Source organism: Bombina bombina, chromosome 5, assembly GCF_027579735.1.
Source record: "Bombina bombina isolate aBomBom1 chromosome 5, aBomBom1.pri, whole genome shotgun sequence".
NCBI classification, from domain to species: domain Eukaryota; kingdom Metazoa; phylum Chordata; class Amphibia; order Anura; family Bombinatoridae; genus Bombina; species Bombina bombina.
Window position 1 is genome coordinate 469,812,303 of NC_069503.1, and position 21,453 is coordinate 469,833,755.

Genomic DNA, 21,453 nt, shown 5'->3' on the forward strand with positions numbered 1-21,453 from the left:
AATCATGATGCCAGCAGCCCTCCGCAAAGCCTGATCAGTCCAAGGGAACTTGGAAACCATCTCAATCTTGGAATAAATCCAAGCAGAACAAGAAGCCCGCCTAAACAAAGTCGGCATGAAGGGGCGGCCCTCGATCCGGTGTTGGGGGCAGACTATCTTTCTTTGTGGAGGCTTGGTCGGAGGACATGCAAGACCCTTGGGTTCTAGAGGTCATCACTCAGGGTTACAGGATAGGTTTCAAATCTCATCCGCACAGGGGCAGATTCCTCTTATCAAACCTATCTTCAAGACCAGAAAAGCAAGAAGCTTTTCTATGGCATGTGAGGGATCTCTCCTCCCTGGGAGTAATTGTACCAGTACCTCTATCAGAGAGAGGTCTAGGGTACTACTCAAACCTTTTTGTGGTCCCAAAGAAGGAGGGTACGTTTCGCCCGATTTTAGACCTAAAGTGCCTAAACAAGTTTGTCAGTCCCATCGTTTGAGATGGAGACAATGACGTCTATTCTGCCCTTAGTTCAAGAGGGACAGTTCATGACTATTATAGACTTGAAAGATGCTTATCTACATGTGCCAATACACAAGGATCACTTCAAGTTCTTAAGATTCGCCTTTCTGGATCAGCACTTCCAGTTTGTGGCTCTACCTTTTGGTCTGGCTACTGCTCCAAGAGTCTTTACGAAGGTTCTGGGGGCTCTGCTCGCGTTGGCGAGGTCCAGAGGCATTGCAGTATTGCCATACTTAGACGACATCCTGGTCCAGGCTCCGTCCTGCTAGCTGGCAGAGGACCATTCCAGAGCTGCTCTTCTTCAATCTCATTGATGGAAGATAAACTTAGGAAAGAGTTCTCTGGTGCCCAGTACCAGGGTGGAATTCCTGGGCACGATAATAGATTCCATATCCATGAGGATATTTCTTACAGACCAGAGACGTTGCAAAATGACTTCCAATTGTCTTGCCCTCCAGACCTCCTCAAGGCCATCTGTGGCCCGGTGTATGGAGGTAATTGGGCTCATGGTGTCCAGCATAGATATCATTCCGTTCGACAGGTTCCACCTCAGACCTCTTCAACTGTGTATGCTGAGGCAATGGAACGGCAACCCCTCCGAACTGTCTCAACAGATTTCTCTGGACAACCGGTCGAGAGAATCGCTCTCTTGGTGGCTTTGTCCAGATCCGCTGTCCCAAGGGACATCCTTCTTGAGACCATCCTGGGAGATTTTGACTACGGAGTCTCTCAGGATAGGGAGCCGTTAGGGGTGCCAGGATGGCACAGGGCCGGTGGACTCGAGAGGATTCTCTTCTCCTAATCAACATCTTGGAACTTTGAGCGATTTTCAACGCTCTGAAGGCTTGGCCTCTTCTGGGTTAGTCCCAGTCTATCAGATTCCAATCAGAAACATTACCTCTGTGACTTACATCAACCATCAGGAGGGTACGAGGAGCTCCCTAGCAATGAGGGAAGTATCACGGATTGGGCGGAGGCTCACAACTGCTCTTTGTGAGCAATCCTCATTCCGGGTGTGGACAACTGGGAAGCGAATTTCCTCAGCAGACAATTCTTTCATCCGGGGGAATGGTCTCTCCCTCCTGAGGTGTTTGCGGAGATTTGCTACAGATGGGGGACGCCGGAGATAGATCTCATGGCATCCCGACTCAATTCCAAGCTACCCAGATACGGGTCGCAGGGTCAGGGATCCACAGGCAGAGCTGATAGATTCATTAGTAGTGCCTTGGAGGTTCAAACTAGTTTACATTTTTTCCACCATTACCACTTCTACCTCAGGTAGTGGCCCACATCAAGCAGGAGCAAGCTTCGGCGATCCTAATTGCTCCATCGTGGCCGCGGAGGATGTGGTTTGCGGATCTGGTGGGGATGTCCTCATCTCCTCCATGGAGGTTACCTTGTCGCAGAGATCTGCTGGAACAGGGTCCCTTTGTTAACCAGAATCTAGATTCTCTGAGGCTGACTGCGTGGAGATTGTACGCTTAGTCCTAGCCAAGAGAGGTTTTTCTGAGAGAGTGATTGATACTCTCAAGCTAGAAAGCCGGTCACTTGTCGCATCTATCATAAGGTGTGGAGGACCTACTTATTCTGGTGTGAAGAGCGTGCACTCCCCTGGCATAAGGTCAGGGTGTCCAGGATTCTTTCCTTTCTCCAAGACGGTTTGGAGAAGGGACTTGCCGCTAGTTCCTTAAAGGGACAGATTTTGGCTCTATCTGTATCATTACACAAAAGGCTCGCTGAGCTTCCTGATATACAGTCTTTTGTTCAGGCTCTGTCTATAGTCGGGCCTGTGTTTAGAAATTCCGCTCCTCCTTGGAGTTTATATCTGGTTCTTAAGGTCTTGCAGAGGGCTCAGTTTGAGCCCATGCATTCACTTGACATAAAGTTACTGTCTTGGAAGGCTCTTTTTCTACTGGCTATTGCCTCACCACGCACAGTCTCTGAGATGGCGACCTTGCAATGTGAGCCTCCTTACCTAGTTTTTCATGCTGACATGGCTGTCCTTCGCACTGGGTTGGGTTTTCTTCCCATGGTTGTGTCTGATCGCAACATCAATCAGGAGATTGTGGTCCCTTCCTTGTGTCCTAATCCTTCTTCTTTGAAGGAATGATTACTTCATAATCTGGATGTGGTTCGTGCTTTGAACTTCTATCTTCAGACCACAAAGGATTTTAGGTAGACTTCGGCATTGTTTTTTGTCCACTCTGGAAAGGGCAGAAGGCTTCTTCCACTTTCCTATCTTTTTGGTTGAGGAGCATTATTCGCTTAGTATATTAAACAGCAGGACATAAGACTCCTCAGAGGATTACGGCTCATTCAACTAGAGGTGTGGCTTCATCTTGGGCCTTCAAGAACGAGGCTTCTATGGAGCAGATTTGTAGGGCGGCTACTTGGTCCTCCGTACATACTTATCAAAGTTTTACAAATTTTATGTTTTTGGTTCGGCAAAAGCAACTTTTGGGAGAAAGGTTATGCAGGCTGTGGTGCCCTCAGAATAGGATCCACCGCTTTTTTACCCTCCCATTTTCATTGTGTCCTCTAGAGCTTGGGTATATGTTTCCCACAAGTAAGAAATGAAGCCGTGGACTCTCCTCATATTAAGATGGAAAACATAAATTATGTTTACCTGATAATTTCTTTTCCATCTGTGAGAGGAGAGTCCACGGCCCCGGTCCTTTTTCTCTTTTGGGGGGGACCAAAATATTTTGTTCTTCTGGAACAATTTATACCCTGATATTTCTCCTACTGTTCCTTGTTCCTTTGGCAGAATGACTGGGGGATGAGGGGAGTGAGGGAGGTATTTTAAGCCTTTGGCTAGGGTGTCTGTTTTCTCCTGGTGCCCAGGTTCTGTGTTTCCCACAAGTAAGCAATGAAGCCGTGGACTCTCCTCATACAGATGGAAAGGAAATTATCAGGTAAGCATAATTTATGTTTTCCATATTCCTTTCGGCCGAATGACTGGGGATTATGGGTAATGGGAGTAACACTTAACAGCTCTGCTGGGGTGTTCTTTGCCTCCTCTTGCTGGCCAGGAGTTGAATTCCCACTAGTAATTAGAATGGATTCATGCACTCTCCATGCCAGTAAAGAAAGAAATATATCAGGTTATCATAAATTTTGTTTTCTAATTCCAAAATATCTGTTATTCCACGTGAACTGCCATTTTTTTTTCTATACTAGTTACAGGAGTTTTCATAGATCTATTACAGTTAAAAATATTTAACAGGCAAATACAGATATATGACTGTAAAAGTTTAAAGGACTACATTCCCCTAAGTGTAGGAAATAAAGACCCATTATGAACCAGATAGATAAAACACATACATACCATATAATGAGATTCTAAACTATTACTTTAAGAAAGTTCTATTGCACAGTTTTGTACATATTAAAACACAGGTGTGTTTAATGCATTTATAGCGTATAAATCCTTTATACTCTGAACTGCTATTTTTCAGAATTCTTGGTACACAGTAGGCATGGGCATTTGGATCATTTGTTCTGAGCCGCATTTATTCTTGTGAAAATGAAACACTAAAATCTGTGCAAATCCAGATCTTAGTGTGTTTCACTTTCACAAGAATAAATGTGGCTCCATAAAGAGTTTGAAAGTGTGCTGATCGTTTATGGATACGCACACACACACACACACACACACACACACACACACACACACACATATATATATACACACACAGTACATGTACATACACACACACCTCGATCTGTCTCTCAATTTATTTCATCACATCTAGTTGAACTTTGTCTTGATAAATATTTTGCAGATTATTCTTGCCCCCTTTGTTGAGTTCACCATTTAGCTTTTATGTTAGCTACTGATTAGTTGCATTTATTTTTTGTTAGTCCCTTTAGTCATTGCCAAATATGGCACAAATGCTTATCCTTATTTTGATCTGTTAATAGTAATACTTGTCATGGTTTAATTGAAACCTTTTTTCCCCACAGGGTAAAGTATCAGAACGCCTACAGAAAGTAGAGGCAGAGTAAGTTAATGTGATCATTCAAAAAAAACACTTGACATTGAACTCTCATATCTTCTAAACTTTAAAGATGTGACCTGAGCCCTGGTTGTCCCAAACGATCTTTTTATTGTGTGCTTGTGATATTTTCATTTTATTTATTTTTTTTCTTACCATTTTTAATTTGTAATCCTGATCCTAAATGTTTATGATTTTGTCTCCCAACATTTTAGATTCCACATTTCAAATATTTGCATGGTTTCTAAATTCTTCCTTTTTTTTTTTTTTTTTTTAAATTAACCCATGGCTTAGACCAGTAACAACCAACTTACTTACACATGGTGGTTGCAGGTTAATATTTTACATGCCGTAATGGACACTTGATGGCTATTAAAGGCACAAATAATATTTCTTTCATACAGGTGGGGAGAGTCCACAATGCATTACTTCTCTGAACCATTACTCAAAAGCTCTATAAAACCCCTCCCACCTTACTAAAAACTAGTCTTGTCTTTTCCTCCGCCGGAGGTAGGCGAAGAATAAAGATGCTCCCAGATGATTTTCTAGGAGAGAGTTTCTCAGACTGAATTAAGGCCCATTTTCCCCTCAGTGTGCTGATGATTGATGGAGGAATGTATTCGGAGTATTGGGTACTGGCAAAATTACACCTTAGGGGAGTTAGTCACAAGCCTGTCTGTATGTTATGTTTCAGCACTGGTTTAACTTACTACTGGATTCCATCTTATCTTCCAGTAGTTGAGTACCTATGGGTAAGTACTCATATAAGCCTGTGGGTTTATTTAGATTGTACTCTTTAGCCTAGGGTTTGCGCATGTTGGTTCGCCGGGTTTGCGCACTAAGTTTTGGGGTTTTTTTAGTGCTTTTAGTCCATTCAGTCTTGTTGTTTATGCGTGTTTCTTTTTTCAGTTTGAGTGTGCTATTAGGTTACTTAGTGCGCTCTGTTCTGCCGCACGGTTTTTATTTTTTAACGTCTGGTTAGCACTCCCTTGCTTCAAGAGCTCTTCTTTGGGGGAATATAGCCTTATGGCTGTTTTTCTTTTTTATATAGTTTTTCCCTTTGCAGTCTAAACAGTTTCAGTATAGGAATCATGTTTGGGAAGTTTATTTAAACTTTTCTTTTTAAAGATACGATGAGTCCATGGATTTCATCCTTGTGGGATATCTCCTCCTGGTCAGCAGGAGGAGGCAAAGAGCACCACAGCAGAGCTGTATATATATAGCTTCTCCCTTCCTTCCCACTCCAGTCATTCTCTTTGCCTGTGTTAGTGATAGAAAGAGGTAAAGTTAGGTGTTAGTTTAGATTCTTCAATCAAGAGTTTATTATTTTTAAAATGGTACCAGTGGGTGCTATTTTATTCAGGGTGTAGCCATATTCCTTGTCAGCCTCTGGAGCAGAGCTACAGGTGGCTTTAAAGCAATGGGAACTGGGGGAATTTCAATTCTCTCTGCACCTCCCATACTGAGTGCTGCCCTGCAGATGATGGTCTTAGCAGTTATTAACTAAGACCCTGTATGTCTCCACAGAACTACAGGAGGAGAAAAGGACCTCTTGATCGTGTGGGGACTGTCATGCTGTCGCTAATGTGCAGCTTTTTACTTTTCTGGGACATACCCTTAACTCAGAAGTGACTGTATATATCCCTTATCTGTTATTAGGGAAATATTCTTTATTGTTAAGGTTACCCCCATTACTGTGTACCACTTGACTTTCAGGAAAACTGAGAAAGAGGTGGTGGGACTAAGTCACGACGTAGGACTAGAGTGTCAAAAGCTCCTACTGTGACGTTTTTATTGATGTAATGGTGCTTTGGGCAGACGCTGGGGATTCCTTATAGCGGAGCTCTGATTCTTCAGACTCCAATTAGGGGCTGTGTACATTTACTTTTTTTGGGCTGCTTATTATTTTGCCGCGTCTGCTTGTTTGACCAGGAAATTGAGGCTTTCCTTTGACGCCCACGGAGGGAGGGGGTTTACTTTGCGCGCTTCAGGGGAAGCTGCGCAGTTGTTTTGCTAAACCGGACAAGTCTGCATGGTTGTTCTGATATCCGGCATTTACAACAGATGGCAAAGTGTTTCTTACAGACCGCATGTGTCTCGATTTTGGCAGGTGGTCTTAGGGATCAGCAAGCAGTGTTCAGTGTGCCGTGGTGGCAGGTAGGCGCCTCAGCAGAGCTGTGAGGCGGATAGGTGCACTGTTTCTTTAACAAGATATGACAAGTCCACAGACTTCACAGACTTCATCCTTACTTATGGGATATCGCCTCCTGGTCAGCAGGAGGAGGCAAAGAGCACCACAGCAGAGCTGTATATATAGCCTCCTCCCTTCCCTCCCACTCCAGTCATTCTCTTTGCCTGTGTTAGTGATAGGAAGAGGTAAAGTGAGGTGTTAGTTTAGAGTCTTCAATCAAGTGTTTATTATTTTTAAATGGTACCAGTGTGTGCTATTTTTCTCAGGGCTGGAGCTACAGGCTTTAAGCAATGGACTGGGGAGACTGTCATTCTAATTCAAGCTCCCATATTGTTTGCTGCCCTGCTGATGGTCTTAGCAGATATTATCTAAGACCCTGTTTTGTCCACACAGAGCTGCTGGAGGTGAGGAAAAGAACATCTTGATTGTGTGGGACAGCCTCATACTGCGTTCAGTATTAAGGTATGTACAGTCATTTACTTCTGGGGACATTGTAGTATCTCAGAAAGGACTGGTACTGATTCCCTATTCCGGGAAGGGGTGATCAATTTGCACAGGGTAAGAGTGTGTGCATGGGTATCCCCTCTTTATTAGGTAAAGTTTAGCAGGTGCTATCAGGACCCTAATAAATATTTATTCAGTTTGATGTGTTCCGGGGCTTGACGCAGGGAGAGTGTGGCAGCTAAGTGTTCTGCATTAACTGTGGGGGCACATTTGGCAACTTTTAACTTATATTTGCATGGCTTCGGCCAGATCGGTGATTTCGACATTTTTATTCCCATGCGGTTCTTATGAAGTATGTTATTCAAGGCCGGGGACTTAATTCCGCCCACGATGGGCGGGGCTTAGTGTTTCACGCGCTGAGACGTGCACTTGCTATCCGGACCCTGACTATTGAGAGGTTCTCAGAGCTCCGGTGTGGCTTCAGACAGCTTGTGTTAGTAATTGCTCAAGCGGTCTTGGGAGGTTCTCGGAGGTCTATCAGGACTCGTGGGGGCAGGTAGGTGCCACAGCAGAGCTGTGGCGAGGTGCTGGTGCTTAATTTCACATAATTTGTCTGTACAGCATACCGGACAATTTAAAAAAAAAGTTTTCTGGTGTTCCTTGTTGTTACATATTTATTGCGGTGCAGTAAAAAAGTATACGGTTTTATTTTTAAAAGGCACAGTACATCGTTTTTCAACTAAATTCCTAAAAGTGTTTGTTTTTAATCACATTAAAACGACCAATATTGCTATTGCTGGTTTGTTTATCATGGCTGACCTTCAGGAAAGCACATGTTCTATGTGTTTAGATGCCAATATGGAACCCCCTATCCTTTTTGTCCCTCATGTACTGAGAGGGCTTTACAGTTTAAAGAACAAATTTTCTTTAATGCAAGTATATCTAAGGATGTTTCTCAGCCTTATGAGACATCTTTCTCCCCAAGCGTCACAACCTTTAACGCCCGCTCAGGCGATGACGTGTTCTTCAACTGCATCCACTTCATTTACTCTGCGGGATATGGCTGCGGTTATGTCATCCACTCTTACAGAAGTTTTATCTAAGTTGCCAGTTTTACAAGGCAAACACAGTAGGACAGAGACCCATGTGGTCCCTGCGACTTCTGATGCTTTGATGGCTATCTCCGATGTACCCTCCCAGGGCTCTGAATTGGGGGGTAGGGAGGCCCTGTCTGAGAGGGAACTTTCTGACTCAGGAAGTGTATTGCACTCGACAAATTCGGACGTCATGTCCTTCAGATTTAAGCTTGAACACCTCCGGCTTTTGCTGCAAGAGGTTTTAGTGATTCTGGACGACTGTGACTCTATTGTGGTCCCACCAGGGAAATTGAGTAAGATGGACAAATACTTAGAGGTCCCTTCTTATTCCGATGTTTTTCCGGTTCCTAAGAGAATTTCGGAAATTATTGCAAGGGAATGGGAAAGACCGGGTATCCCGTTCTCCCCTTCCCCTATTTTTAAGAAAATGTACCCTATAGCTGACACCGTTCGGGACTCTTGGCAGACGTTCCCTAAGGTGGAGGGAGCTATTTCTACCCTGGCGAATCGTACGACTATTCCTATTGAGGACAGTTGTGCTTTAAAAGACCCCATGGATAAGAAGTTGGAGGGTCTTCTCAAAAAACTCTGTTCATCAAGGGTTTTTATTGCAACCGGCGGCCTGCATTGTAACAGTCACGACTGCGGCTGCTTTTTGGTTTGACGCTCTAGAAGAGTCCCTTAGAACTGAGACCTCTTTAGAGGAAATACAGGACAGAATTAAGGGGCCACTAAACCCAAAATCTTTCTTTCATGATTCAGGTAGAGAATAGAAATGTAAACAACATTACAATTTACTTCCATTATTTATTTTGATTTATTTTTTAGACATCCTTATTTGAAGAAAAAGCAATGCACATGGTGAGCCAATCACATAAGGCTTCTATGTGCAGCAACTAATCAGCAGCTAGTGAGCATATCTAGATATGCTTTTCATCAAAGAATATCAAGAGAATAAAACAAGGTAGATAATATAAGTAAATTAGAAAGATGTTTAAAATTGCATTCTCTTTCTAAATCATAAAAGAAAAAATGTGGGTGGCATGTCCCTTTAAGGCCCTTAAGATGGCTAATTCTTTTATTACGAATGCTTCCTTTCAGATCACCAAATTAGCGGCTAAGAGTTCGGGATTCTCCATCTTTGCACAAAGAGCTTTATCTATTTTGCTACACAAACATCTGGCAGATATTCCGGATGTTCAATCCTTTTGTCAGGCTCTGACTAGAATCAGGCCTGTGTTTAGACCTATTGCTCCTCCTTGGAGTTTGAATTTAGTTCTTAAGGTTCTTCAAGGGGTTCCGTTTGAACCTATGCATTCCATAGATATTAAATTGTTATCTTGGAAAGTTTTATTTTTGGTTGCTATTTCTTCTGCTCGCAGAGTTTCTGAGCTTTCAGCATTACAATGTGATTCTCCTTACCTTATTTTTCATTCCGATAAGGTAGTGTTACGTACCAAACCTGGTTTTCTTTCTAAGGTTGTTTCCAACAAAAATATTAATCAGGAAATTATTGTTCTTTCCTTGTGTCCTAATCCTCCTAAGAAGGAGCGTCTGTTACATAACTTGGACGTGGTCTGTGCCTTGAAGTTTTACTTGCAGGCGACTAAAGAATTTCGTCAATCTTCATTATTTGTCATTTTTTTTCTGGAAACCGTAGGGGCCAGAAAGCTACGGCTACCTCTTTCTTTTTGGCTGAAGAGTATCTTCCGTTTTGCATATGAGACTGCTGGACAGCAACCTCCTGAAAGAATTACAGCTCATTCTACTAGGGCTGTGGCTTCCTCATGGGCATTTAAAAATTATGCTTCTGTTGAACAGATTTGCAAGGCTGCAACTTGGTTGTCTCTTCACACTTTTTCCAAATTTTACAAATTTTGATACTTTTGCCTCGTCCGAGGCTGTTTTTGGGAGAAAGGTTCTTCAAGCAGTGGTGCCTTCCGTTTAGGTTGCTGTCTTGTCCCTCCCTTTCATCAGTGTCCTATAGCTTTGGTATTGTATCCCATAAGTAAGGATGAAATCCATGGACTCGTCATATCTTGTAAAAGAAAAGGAAATTTATGCTTACCTGATAAATTTATTTATTTTACGATATGACAAGTCCACGGCCCACCCTGTCATTTTCTAAGACAGTTCTTTATTTTTGTTAAACTTTAGTCACCTCTGCACCTTGGCTTTTCCTTTCTCTTCCTAACTTCGGTCGAATGACTGGAGTGAGAGGGAAGGGAGGAGCTATATATTCAGCTCTGCTGTGGTGCTCTTTGCCTCCTCCTGCTGACCAGGAGGCGATATCCCATAAGTAAGGATGAAATCTGTGGACTGGTCACATCGTAAAAGAAATAAATTTATCAGGTAAGCATAAATTTTCTTTTTTCTCTATACACTACGGTCAGTGGGTTTTTGATGCTATAAAATTGTTCTGGTTTATATTTTAAAGGCACAGTGTACTCTCTGTTTCAGAGGGTTTTCACAGACAGCATCCATATTAGGATTGTTGTATTATTTTGTGTCTGACTTATAAATGATCAAATTATATATTTAAAGGGCCACGACCAAGGTTTGTTTTTGCTTTATTTTTATCATGGAAGATCTTTTGAACAGTACATGTTCCATGTGTTTGAATTCCAATGTGGAACCTCTTGTTACCTTTTGTCCCTCATGCATTGAGAGGGCATTAAAAAAATTGTCAAATGCTGATGTTTCTCAGGGTTCTACTGATGAGATTCAGAGTATGCCGCAACTTTCTCCACAAGCGTCACAGCTCTTAACTCCCACTCAAGCGGAGCCAAGTACCTCTGCAGCCTCTGCTGCAATTACTTTGAAGGACATAGCGTCTGTTATGCCTTCCACACTTTCTGAGGCATTGTCTGCCTTTCCTGTATTTCAAGGCAAACGCAGAAGGAAGGAAGCTCACGTAGTTAATACAGCTTCTGATGCCTTGATGGCGATCTCAGATATACTCTCACAGAGCTCTGAATTGGAGGGTATGGAGGTCCTATCTGAAGGTAAACTTTCTGACTCTGGAAGTGTCTTGCCACTGAAGTGGTTTCCTTCAGGTTTAAACTTGAACACCTCCGCCTTTTATTAAGGGAGGTTTTGGTTACTCTGGACGACTGTGATTCCATTGTGGTTCATCCAGAAAAATTGAGTAAGTTGGACAGATATCTAGAAGTCCCTTCTTATTCTGATGTTTTTCCAGTTCCTAAAAGAACTTAAGAAATTTTTGCTAAAGAATGGGAGAGACCAGGTATTCCCTTTTTTCCTTCTCCCGTTTTCAAGAAAATGTATCCTATAGCTGACGCTATTAGGGACTCTTGGCAGACGGTGCCTAAGGTGGAAGGAGCTATTTCCACCTTGGCTAAACGAACTACTATTCCTAACGAGGATAGTTGTACTTTCAAGGACCCTATGGATAAGAAATTAGAGGGTCTCCTTAAAAAAAATCTATGTTCATCAGGGGGTTGCTATTGCAACCGGCAGCCTGCATTGTTAGTTACAAGCGCTGCTGCTTATTGGTTTGATGCTCTGGAAGAATCTCTTAAAACTGAGACTTCTTTGGAAGAGATACAAGATAGGATTAAATCTCTTAAATTAGCTAATTCATTTATTACTGATGCTTCTCTGCAGATTACCAAATTGGCGGCTAAGAGTTTGGGGTTCTCCATCTTAGCCCGCAGAGCCTTATGGTTGAAATCTTGGTCTGCGGATGTGTCATCCAAGTCTAAGCTTTTGGCTATTCCTTACAAGGGGAAGACCTTGTTCGTACCTGACTTGAAGGAAATTATTTCTGACATCATGGGAGGCAAGGGTCATCTCCTCCCTCAGGATAAGAGATCCAAACAGAGAGGTCGACAGAGTAATTTTCGTTCCTTTTGATATTTCAAGGGAATTCCCCCTTCCTCTTCCTCTAAACAGGAAGGGAACTATTCGCAAGCCAAGTCTACCTGGAGACCAAACCAGTCTTGGAACAAGGGTAAACAATCCAAGAAGCCTGCTGCTGCTCCCAAGTCAGCAGGAAGGGTTGGCCCCCGATCCGGGACCAGATCTAGTAGGGGCAGACTCTTTCTTCATCCAGGCTTGGATGAGAGATGTTCAGGATCCCTGGGCAATAGATATAGTGTCTTAGGGATACAAACTGGAATTTAAAAATTCTTCCCCCAGAGGAAGGTTTCTCCTTTTACGATTATCTGTAGACCAGATAAAAAGAGAGGCATTCTTACGCTGTGTAAGAGACCTCTCCTCCATGGGAGTAATCTGTCCCGTTCCAATTTAGGGACAGGGGTTTTACTCAAATCTGTTTGTAGTTCCCAGAAAAGAGGGGAACTTTCAGGGATATCTTAGATCTCAAGAGTCTAAACAAGTTTCTCAGGGTTCCATCTTTCAAGATGGAAACCATTCGTACCATTCTTACATTGATCCAGGAAGGTCAATTTATGTCAACAGTGGATTTAAAGGATGCGTACCTTCATGTTCCTATCCACAGAGATCATCACAAGTTCCTGAGGTTTGCCTTTCTGGACAAACATTATCAGTTTGTGGCTCTCTCTTTCGGTTTGGCAACGGCGCCCAGAATTTTCACAAAAGTTCTGGGGTCTTTATTGGCGGTTCTAAGGCCGCGTGGCATAGCGGTGGTGCCTTATCTGGACGATATACTGATCCAGGCGTCATCATTTCAACTGGCAAGGTCCCATACCGACATTGTGCTTTCCTTCCTATAGACCCACGGGTGGAAGGTAAACCTGGAAAAGAGTTAGTTAGTTCCTCAGACAAGGTTGCCCTTTCTAGGGACTGTAATAGACTCTCTTTCAATGAAGATTTTTCTGACGGAGGTCAGAAAGTTAAAAATTCTGAATACATGTCGAACCATTGAGTCCAATCCTCGTCCGTCCGTGGCTCAGTGCATGGAGGTAATCGGATTGATGGTGGCGGCAATTGACATTGTACCGTGCACTGTTTCATCTCAGGCCTCTGCAATTGAGCATGCTCAGGCAGTGGAATGGAGATTATACAGATCTGTCTCCTCTTATATATCTAGATCAGGAGACAAGGGATTCTCTTCTATGGTGGATGTCATTGGATCATCTGTCCCAGGGGACATGCTTCCGCAGACCCTCATGCGTGATAGTGACAACAGATGCCAGTCTGTTAGGTTGGGGAGCAGTTTGGAACTCCCTAAGGGCTCAGGGTGTATGGACTCCGGCGGAGTCTCTACTTCCCATCAATATTCTGGAGTTGAGAGCAGTATTCAATGCTCTTCAGGCTTGGCCTCAGTTGGCTTCAGCCCAATTCATCAGATTTCAGTCGGACAACATAACGACGGTAGCTTACATCAATCATCAGGGAGGAACAAGGAATTCCTTAGCGATGACAGAAGTAGCCAAGATAATACAGTGGGCGGAGTCTCACTCTTGCCATCTGTCGGCGATCTACATCCCAGGGGTGGAAAACTGGGAGGCAGACTTTCTGAGCTGGCAGACTTTTCATCCGGGGGAATGGGAACTCCATCCGGAGATATTTTCCAACCTGATTCTCAGATGGGGCAGGCCGGAGTTGGATCTCATGGCATCTCGTCAGAATGCCAAGCTTCCAAGATACGGGTCCAGGTCCAGGGATCCTCAGGCATAGCTGATAGATGCCCTGGCAGTGCCTTGGTCTTTCAGCCTAGCTTATGTATTTCCTCTGTTTGCTCTTCTTCCCAGGGTGATTGCTCGAGTCAAACATGAGGGCGTCTGTGATCCTCATCGCCCCTGCGTGGCCTCGCAGGATTTGGTATGCGGATCTGGTGGACATGTCATCTCAGCCACCGTGGAAGCTAACATTGAGGAAAGACCTTCTCATTCAAGGTCCCTTCCTTCATCCGAATCTAGTTTCTCTGCAACTGACTGCCTGGAGATTGAACGCTTTTATCTAAGCGAGGTTTTTCTGATTTGGTTATAGATACTTTAATTCAGGCACGTAAGCCTGTTACTAGGAAGATTTACCATAAGATATGGCATAAATATCTTTATTGGTGTGATTCCAGGGGCTACTCATGGAGTAGGGTTCGGATTCCAGGATTTTGTCCTTTCTCCAAGAAGGATTGGAGAAGGGGATGTCAGCAAGTTCCTTAAGGGGACAGATTTCTGCGTTATCTATTTTTTTACACAAGCGTCTGGCAAGTGTTCCAGATGTACAATCTTTTTGTCAGGCTCTGACTAGAATCAGGCCTGTATTTAGACCAATTGCTCCTCCTTGGAGTTTAAATTTAGTTCTTAGAGTTTTTCAAGGGGTTTCGTTTGAACCTATGCATTCCATAGATATCAAGTTATTATCTTGGAAGGTTTTATTTCTGGTTGCTATTTCCTCTGCTCGAAGAGTATCTGAGCTTTCGGCATTGCAATTTGATTCTCCTTATCTTATTTTCCATTCGGATAAGGTGGCGTTATGTACTAAACCTGGTTTTCTTCCTAAGGTTGTTTCAGACAGAAATATTAATCAGGAGATTGTTGTTCCTCCTTTGTGTCCTAATCGTTCTTCTAAGAAGGAACGTCTGTTACATAATTTGGATGTAGTCCGTGCTTTAACGTTTTACTTACAAGCGACTAAGGATTTTCGACAATCGTCGTCTTTGTTTGTTGTTTTTTCAGGTAAATGTAGGGGTCAGAAAGCTACGGCTACCTCTTTCTTTTTGGCTTAAGAGTATCATCCGTTTTGCATATGAGACTGCTGCACAGCAGCCTCGTGAATGAACTACGGCTCATTCCACTAGGGCTGTGGCTTCCTCATGGGCATTCAAAAATGCTTCTGAACAGATTTGCAAAGCTGCAACTTTGTCGTCTCTTCACACTTTTTCCAAATTTTACAAATTTGATACTTTTGCCTCGGCTGAGGCTGCTTTTGGGAGAAAGGTTCTTCAAGCAGTGGTGCCTTCCGTTTAGGTTCCCTGTCTTGTCGCTCCCTTTTCATCCGTATACTATAGCTTTGGTATTGTATCCCACAAGTAAGGATGAAGTCCGTGGACTCATTTTATCTTTAAAAAGAAAAGAAAATGTATGCTTACCTGATAAATTTGTTTCTTTTTAGATACGATGAGTCCACGGCCCGCCCTGTTTTTATAAGACAGGTCTTTGTTTTTGTTAAACTTCAGTCACCTCTGCACCTTGGCTTTTCCTTTCTCTTCCTAACTTCGGTGGAATGACTGGAGTGGGAGGGAAGGGAGGAGCTATATATACAGCTCTGCTGTGGTGCTCTTTGCCTCCTCCTGCTGACCAGGAGGCGATATCCCACAAGTAAGGATGAAATCCGTGGACTCATCGTATCTAAAAAGAAACAAATTTTTCTCCAACATAGGTGTGTCCGGTCCACGGCGTCATCCTTACTTGTGGGATATTCTCTTCCCCAACAGGAAATGGCAAAGAGCCCAGCAAAGCTGGTCACATGATCCCTCCTAGGCTCCGCCTACCCCAGTCATTCTCTTTGCCGTTGTACAGGCAACATCTCCACGGAGATGGCTTAGAGTTTTTTAGTGTTTAACTGTAGTTTTTATTATTCAATCAAGAGTTTGTTATTTTAAAATAGTGCTGGTATGTACTATTTACTCTGAAACAGAAAAGAGATGAAGATTTCTGTTTGTAAGAGGAAAATGATTTTAGCAACCGTTACTAAAATCGATGGCTGTTCCACACAGGACTGTTGAGAGGAATTAACTTCAGTTGAGGGAACAGTGAGCAGAATTTTACTGCTTGAGGTATGACACATTCTAACAAGACGATGTAATGCTGGAAGCTGTCATTTTCCCTATGGGATCCGGTAAGCCATTTTTATTACAGACAATAAATAAGGGCTTCACAAGGGCTTTTTAAGACTGTAGACATTTTCTGGGCTAAATCGATTCATATAATAAACATATTTAGCCTTGAGGAATCATTTTAATCTGGGTATTTTGTAAAATAATATCGGCAGGCACTGTTTGGGACACCTTATTCTCTAGGGGCTTTCCCTTATCATAGGCAGAGTCTCATTTTCGCGCCGGTATTGCGCACTTGTTTTTGAGAAGCATGACATGCAGTCGCATGTGTGAGGAGCTCTGATACATAGAAAAGACTTTCTGAAGGCGTCATTTGGTATCGTATTCCCCTTTGGGCTTGGTTGGGTCTCAGCAAAGCAGATACCAGGGACTGTAAAGGGGTTAAAGATAAAAACGGCTCCGGTTCCGTTATTTTAAGGGTTAAAGCTTCCAAATTTGGTGTGCAATACTTTTAAGGCTTTAAGACACTGTGGTGAAATTTTGGTGAATTTTGAACAATTCCTTCATACTTTTTCGCAATTGCAGTAATAAAGTGTGTTCAGTTTAAAATTTAAAGTGACAGTAACGGTTTTATTTTAAAACGTTTTTTGTACTTTGTTATCAAGTTTATGCCTGTTTAACATGTCTGAACTACCAGATAGACTGTGTTCTGAATGTGGGGAAGCCAAGGTTCCTTCTCATTTAAATAGATGTGATTTATGTGACACAAAATTTAGAGAAAATGATGCCCAAGATGATTCCTCAAGTGAGGGGAGTAAGCATGGTACTGCATCATCCCCTCCTTCGTCTACACCAGTCTTGCCCACTCAGGAGGCCCCTAGTACATCTAGCGCGCCAATACTCCTTACTATGCAACAATTAACGGCTGTAATGGATAATTCTATCAAAAACATTTTAGCCAAAATGCCCACTTTTCAGCGTAAGCGCGACTGCTCTGTTTTAGATAATACTGAAGAGCATGAGGACGCTGATGATATTGTTTCTGAAGGGCCCCTACACCAGTCTGAGGGGGCCAGGGAGGTTTTGTCTGAGGGAGAAATTTCAGATTCAGGGAAAATTTCTCAACAAGCTGAACCTGATGTGATTACATTTAAATTTAAGTTGGAACATCTCCGCGCTCTGCTTAAGGAGGTGTTATCCACTCTGGATGATTGTGAGAATTTGATCATCCCAGAGAAACTATGTAAAATGGACAAGTTCCTAGAGGTCCCAGGGCCCCCAGAAGCTTTTCCTATACCCAAGCGGGTGGCGGACATTGTAAATAAAGAATGGGAGAGGCCCGGTATACCTTTCGCCCCTCCCCCCATATTTAAAAAATTGTTTCCTATGGTCGACCCCAGAAAGGACTTATGGCAGACAGTCCCCAAGGTCGAGGGGGCGGTTTCTACTTTAAACAAACGCACCACTATACCCATAGAAGATAGTTGTGCTTTCAAAGATCCTATGGATAAAAAATTAGAAGGTTTGCTTAAAAAGATGTTTGTTCAGCAAGGTTACCTTCTACAACCAATTTCTTGCATTGTCCCTGTCACTACAGCCGCGTGTTTCTGGTTCGATGAGCTAGAAAAGGCGATCACTAGTGATTCTCCTCCTTATGAGGAGATTATGGACAGAATCCGTGCTCTCAAATTGGCTAATTCTTTCACCCTAGACGCCACTTTGCAATTGGCTAGGTTAGCGGCGAAAAATTCTGGGTTTGCTATTGTGGCGCGCAGAGCGCTTTGGTTGAAATCTTGGTCAGCGGATGCGTCTTCCAAGAACAAATTGCTTAACATTCCTTTCAAGGGGAAAACGCTGTTTGGCCCTGACTTGAAAGAGATTATCTCTGATATCACTGGGGGCAAGGGCCACGCCCTTCCTCAGGATAGGTCTTTCAAGGCCAAAAATAAACCTAATTTTCGTCCCTTTCGTAGAAACGGACCAGCCCCAAGTGCTACGTCCTCTAAGCAAGAGGGTAATACTTCTCAAGCCAAGCCAGCCTGGAGACCAATGCAAGGCTGGAACAAGGGAAAGCAGGCCAAGAAACCTGCCACTGCTACCAAGACAGCATGAACTGTTGGCCCCCGATCCGGGACCGGATCTGGTGGGGGGCAGACTCTCTCTCTTCGCTCAGGCTTGGGCAAGAGATGTTCTGGATCCTTGGGCACTAGAAATAGTCTCCCAAGGTTATCTTCTGGAATTCAAAGGGCTTCCCCCAAGGGGGAGGTTCCACAGGTCTCAATTGTCTTCAGACCACATAAAAAAACAGGCATTCTTACATTGTGTAGAAGACCTGTTAAAAATGGGAGTGATTCATCCTGTTCCATTAGGGGAACAAGGGATGGGGTTCTACTCCAATCTGTTCGTAGTTCCCAAAAAAGAGGGAACGTTCAGACCAATCTTAGATCTCAAGATCCTAAACAAGTTTCTCAAGGTTCCATCGTTCAAAATGGAAACCATTCGAACAATTCTTCCTTCCATCCAGGAAGGTCAATTCATGACCACGGTGGATTTAAAGGATGCGTATCTACATATTCCTATCCACAAGGAACATCATCGGTTCCTAAGGTTCGCATTCCTGGACAAGCATTACCAGTTTGTGGCACTTCCTTTCGGATTAGCCACTGCTCCAAGTATTTTCACAAAGGTACTAGGGTCCCTTCTAGCGGTGCTAAGACCAAGGGGCATTGCAGTAGTACCTTACTTGGACGACATTCTGATTCAAGCGTCGTCCCTTCCTCAAGCAAAGGCTCACACGGACATAGTCCTGGCCTTTCTCAGATCTCACGGATGGAAAGTGAACGTAGAAAAGAGTTCTCTATCTCCGTCAACAAGGGTTCCCTTCTTGGGAACAATAATAGACTCCTTAGAAATGAGGATTTTTCTGACAGAGGCCAGAAAAACAAAACTTCTAAACTCTTGTCAAATACTTCATTCCGTTCCTCTTCCTTCCATAGCGCAGTGCATGGAAGTAATAGGTTTGATGGTAGCGGCAATGGACATAGTTCCTTTTGCGCGCATTCATCTAAGACCATTACAACTGTGCATGCTCAGTCAGTGGAATGGGGACTATACAGACTTGTCTCCGACGATACAAGTAAATCAGAGGACCAGAGATTCACTCCGTTGGTGGCTGTCCCTGGACAACCTGTCACAAGGGATGAACTTCCGCAGGCCAGAGTGGGTCATTGTCACGACCGACGCCAGTCTGATGGGCTGGGGCGCGGTCTGGGGACCCCTGAAAGCTCAGGGTCTTTGGTCTCGGGAAGAATCTCTTCTACCGATAAATATTCTGGAACTGAGAGCGATACTCAATGCTCTCAAGGCTTGGCCTCAGCTAGCAAAGGCCAAGTTCATACGGTTTCAATCAGACAACATGACGACTGTTGCGTACATCAACCATCAGGGGGGAACAAGGAGTTTCCCTGGCGATGGAAGAAGTGACCAAAATCATTCAATGGGCGGAGACTCACTCCTGCCACCTGTCTGCAATCCACATCCCAGGAGTGGAAAATTGGGAAGCGGATTTTCTGAGTCGTCAGACATTACATCCGGGGGAGTGGGAACTCCATCCGGAAATCTTTGCCCAAATTACTCAACTGTGGGGCATTCCAGACATGGATCTGATGGCCTCTCGTCAGAACTTCAAGGTTCCTTGCTACGGGTCCAGATCCAGGGATCCCAAGGCGACTCTAGTAGATGCACTAGTAGCACCTTGGACCTTCAAACTAGCTTATGTATTCCCGCCGTTTCCTCTCATCCCCAGGCTGGTAGCCAGGATCAATCAGGAGAGGGCATCGGTGATCTTGATAGCTCCTGCGTGGCCACGCAGGACTTGGTATGCAGATCTGGTGAATATGTCATCGGCTCCACCATGGAAGCTACCTTTGAGACGAGACCTTCTTGTTCAAGGTCCGTTCGAACATCCGAATCTGGTCTCACTCCAACTGACTGCTTGGAGATTGAACGCTTGATCTTATCAAAGCGAGGGTTCTCAGATTCTGTTATTGATACTCTTGTTCAGGCCAGAAAGCCTGTAACCAGAAAAATTTACCACAAAATATGGAAAAAATATATCTGTTGGTGTGAATCTAAAGGATTCCCTTGGGACAAGGTAAAAATTCCTAAGATTCTATCCTTTCTTCAAGAAGGATTGGAGAAAGGATTATCTGCAAGTTCCTTGAAGGGACAGATTTCTGCCTTGTCTGTGTTACTTCACAAAAAGTTGGCAGCTGTGCCAGATGTTCAAGCCTTTGTTCAGGCTCTGGTTAGAATCAAGCCTGTTTACAAACCTTTGACTCCTCCTTGGAGTCTCAACTTAGTTCTTTCAGTTCTTCAGGGGGTTCCGTTTGAACCCTTACATTCCGTTGATATTAAGTTATTATCTTGGAAAGTTCTGTTTTTGGTTGCAATTTCTTCTGCTAGAAGAGTTTCAGAATTATCTGCTCTGCAGTGTTCTCCTCCTTATCTGGTGTTCCATGCAGATAAGGTGGTTTTACGTACTAAACCTGGTTTTCTTCCGAAAGTTGTTTCTAACAAAAACATTAACCAGGAGATAGTCGTGCCTTCTTTGTGTCCGAATCCAGTTTCAAAGAAGGAACGTTTGTTGCACAATTTGGATGTTGTTCACGCTCTAAAATTCTATTTAGATGCTACAAAGGATTTTAGACAAACATCTTCCTTGTTTGTTGTTTACTCTGGTACAAGGAGAGGTCAAAAAGCAACTTCTACCTCTCTCTCTTTTTGGATTAAAAGCATCATCAGATTGGCTTATGAGACTGCCGGACGGCAGCCTCCTGAAAGAATCACAGCTCATTCCACTAGGGCTGTGGCTTCCACATGGGCCTTCAAGAACGAGGCTTCTGTTGATCAGATATGTCGGGCAGCGACTTGGTCTTCACTGCACACTTTTACCAAATTTTACAAGTTTGATACTTTTGCTTCTTCTGAGGCTATTTTTGGGAGAAAGGTTTTGCAAGCCGTGGTGCCTTCCATTTAGGCGACCTGATTTGCTCCCTCCCTTCATCCGTGTCCTAAAGCTTTGGTATTGGTTCCCACAAGTAAGGATGACGCCGTGGACCGGACACACCTATGTTGGAGAAAACAGAATTTATGTTTACCTGATAAATTACTTTCTCCAACGGTGTGTCCGGTCCACGGCCCGCCCTGGTTTTTTAATCAGGTCTGATAATTTATTTTCTTTAACTACAGTCACCACGGTTTCATATGGTTTCTCCTATGCAAATATTCCTCCTTTACGTCGGTCGAATGACTGGGGTAGGCGGAGCCTAGGAGGGATCATGTGACCAGCTTTGCTGGGCTCTTTGCCATTTCCTGTTGGGGAAGAGAATATCCCACAAGTAAGGATGACGCCGTGGACCGGACACACCGTTGGAGAAAGTAATTTATCAGGTAAACATAAATTCTGTTATCAGGTAAGCATAAATTTTCTT

At 43.6% G+C, this 21,453-nt stretch overlaps 1 protein-coding gene across 1 annotated transcript in view; it reads left to right on the forward strand.

Moving 5' to 3' along the window:
- Positions 1-21,453, forward strand: part of KIF15 (kinesin family member 15) — a 417,226-nt gene that overhangs the window by 372,618 nt on the left and 23,155 nt on the right. Inside the window, exon 32 of the mRNA XM_053714345.1 lies at positions 4,472-4,509. Coding sequence (XP_053570320.1) covers positions 4,472-4,509 — 38 coding nt within the window. The remainder of the gene's footprint in view (positions 1-4,471; positions 4,510-21,453) is intronic.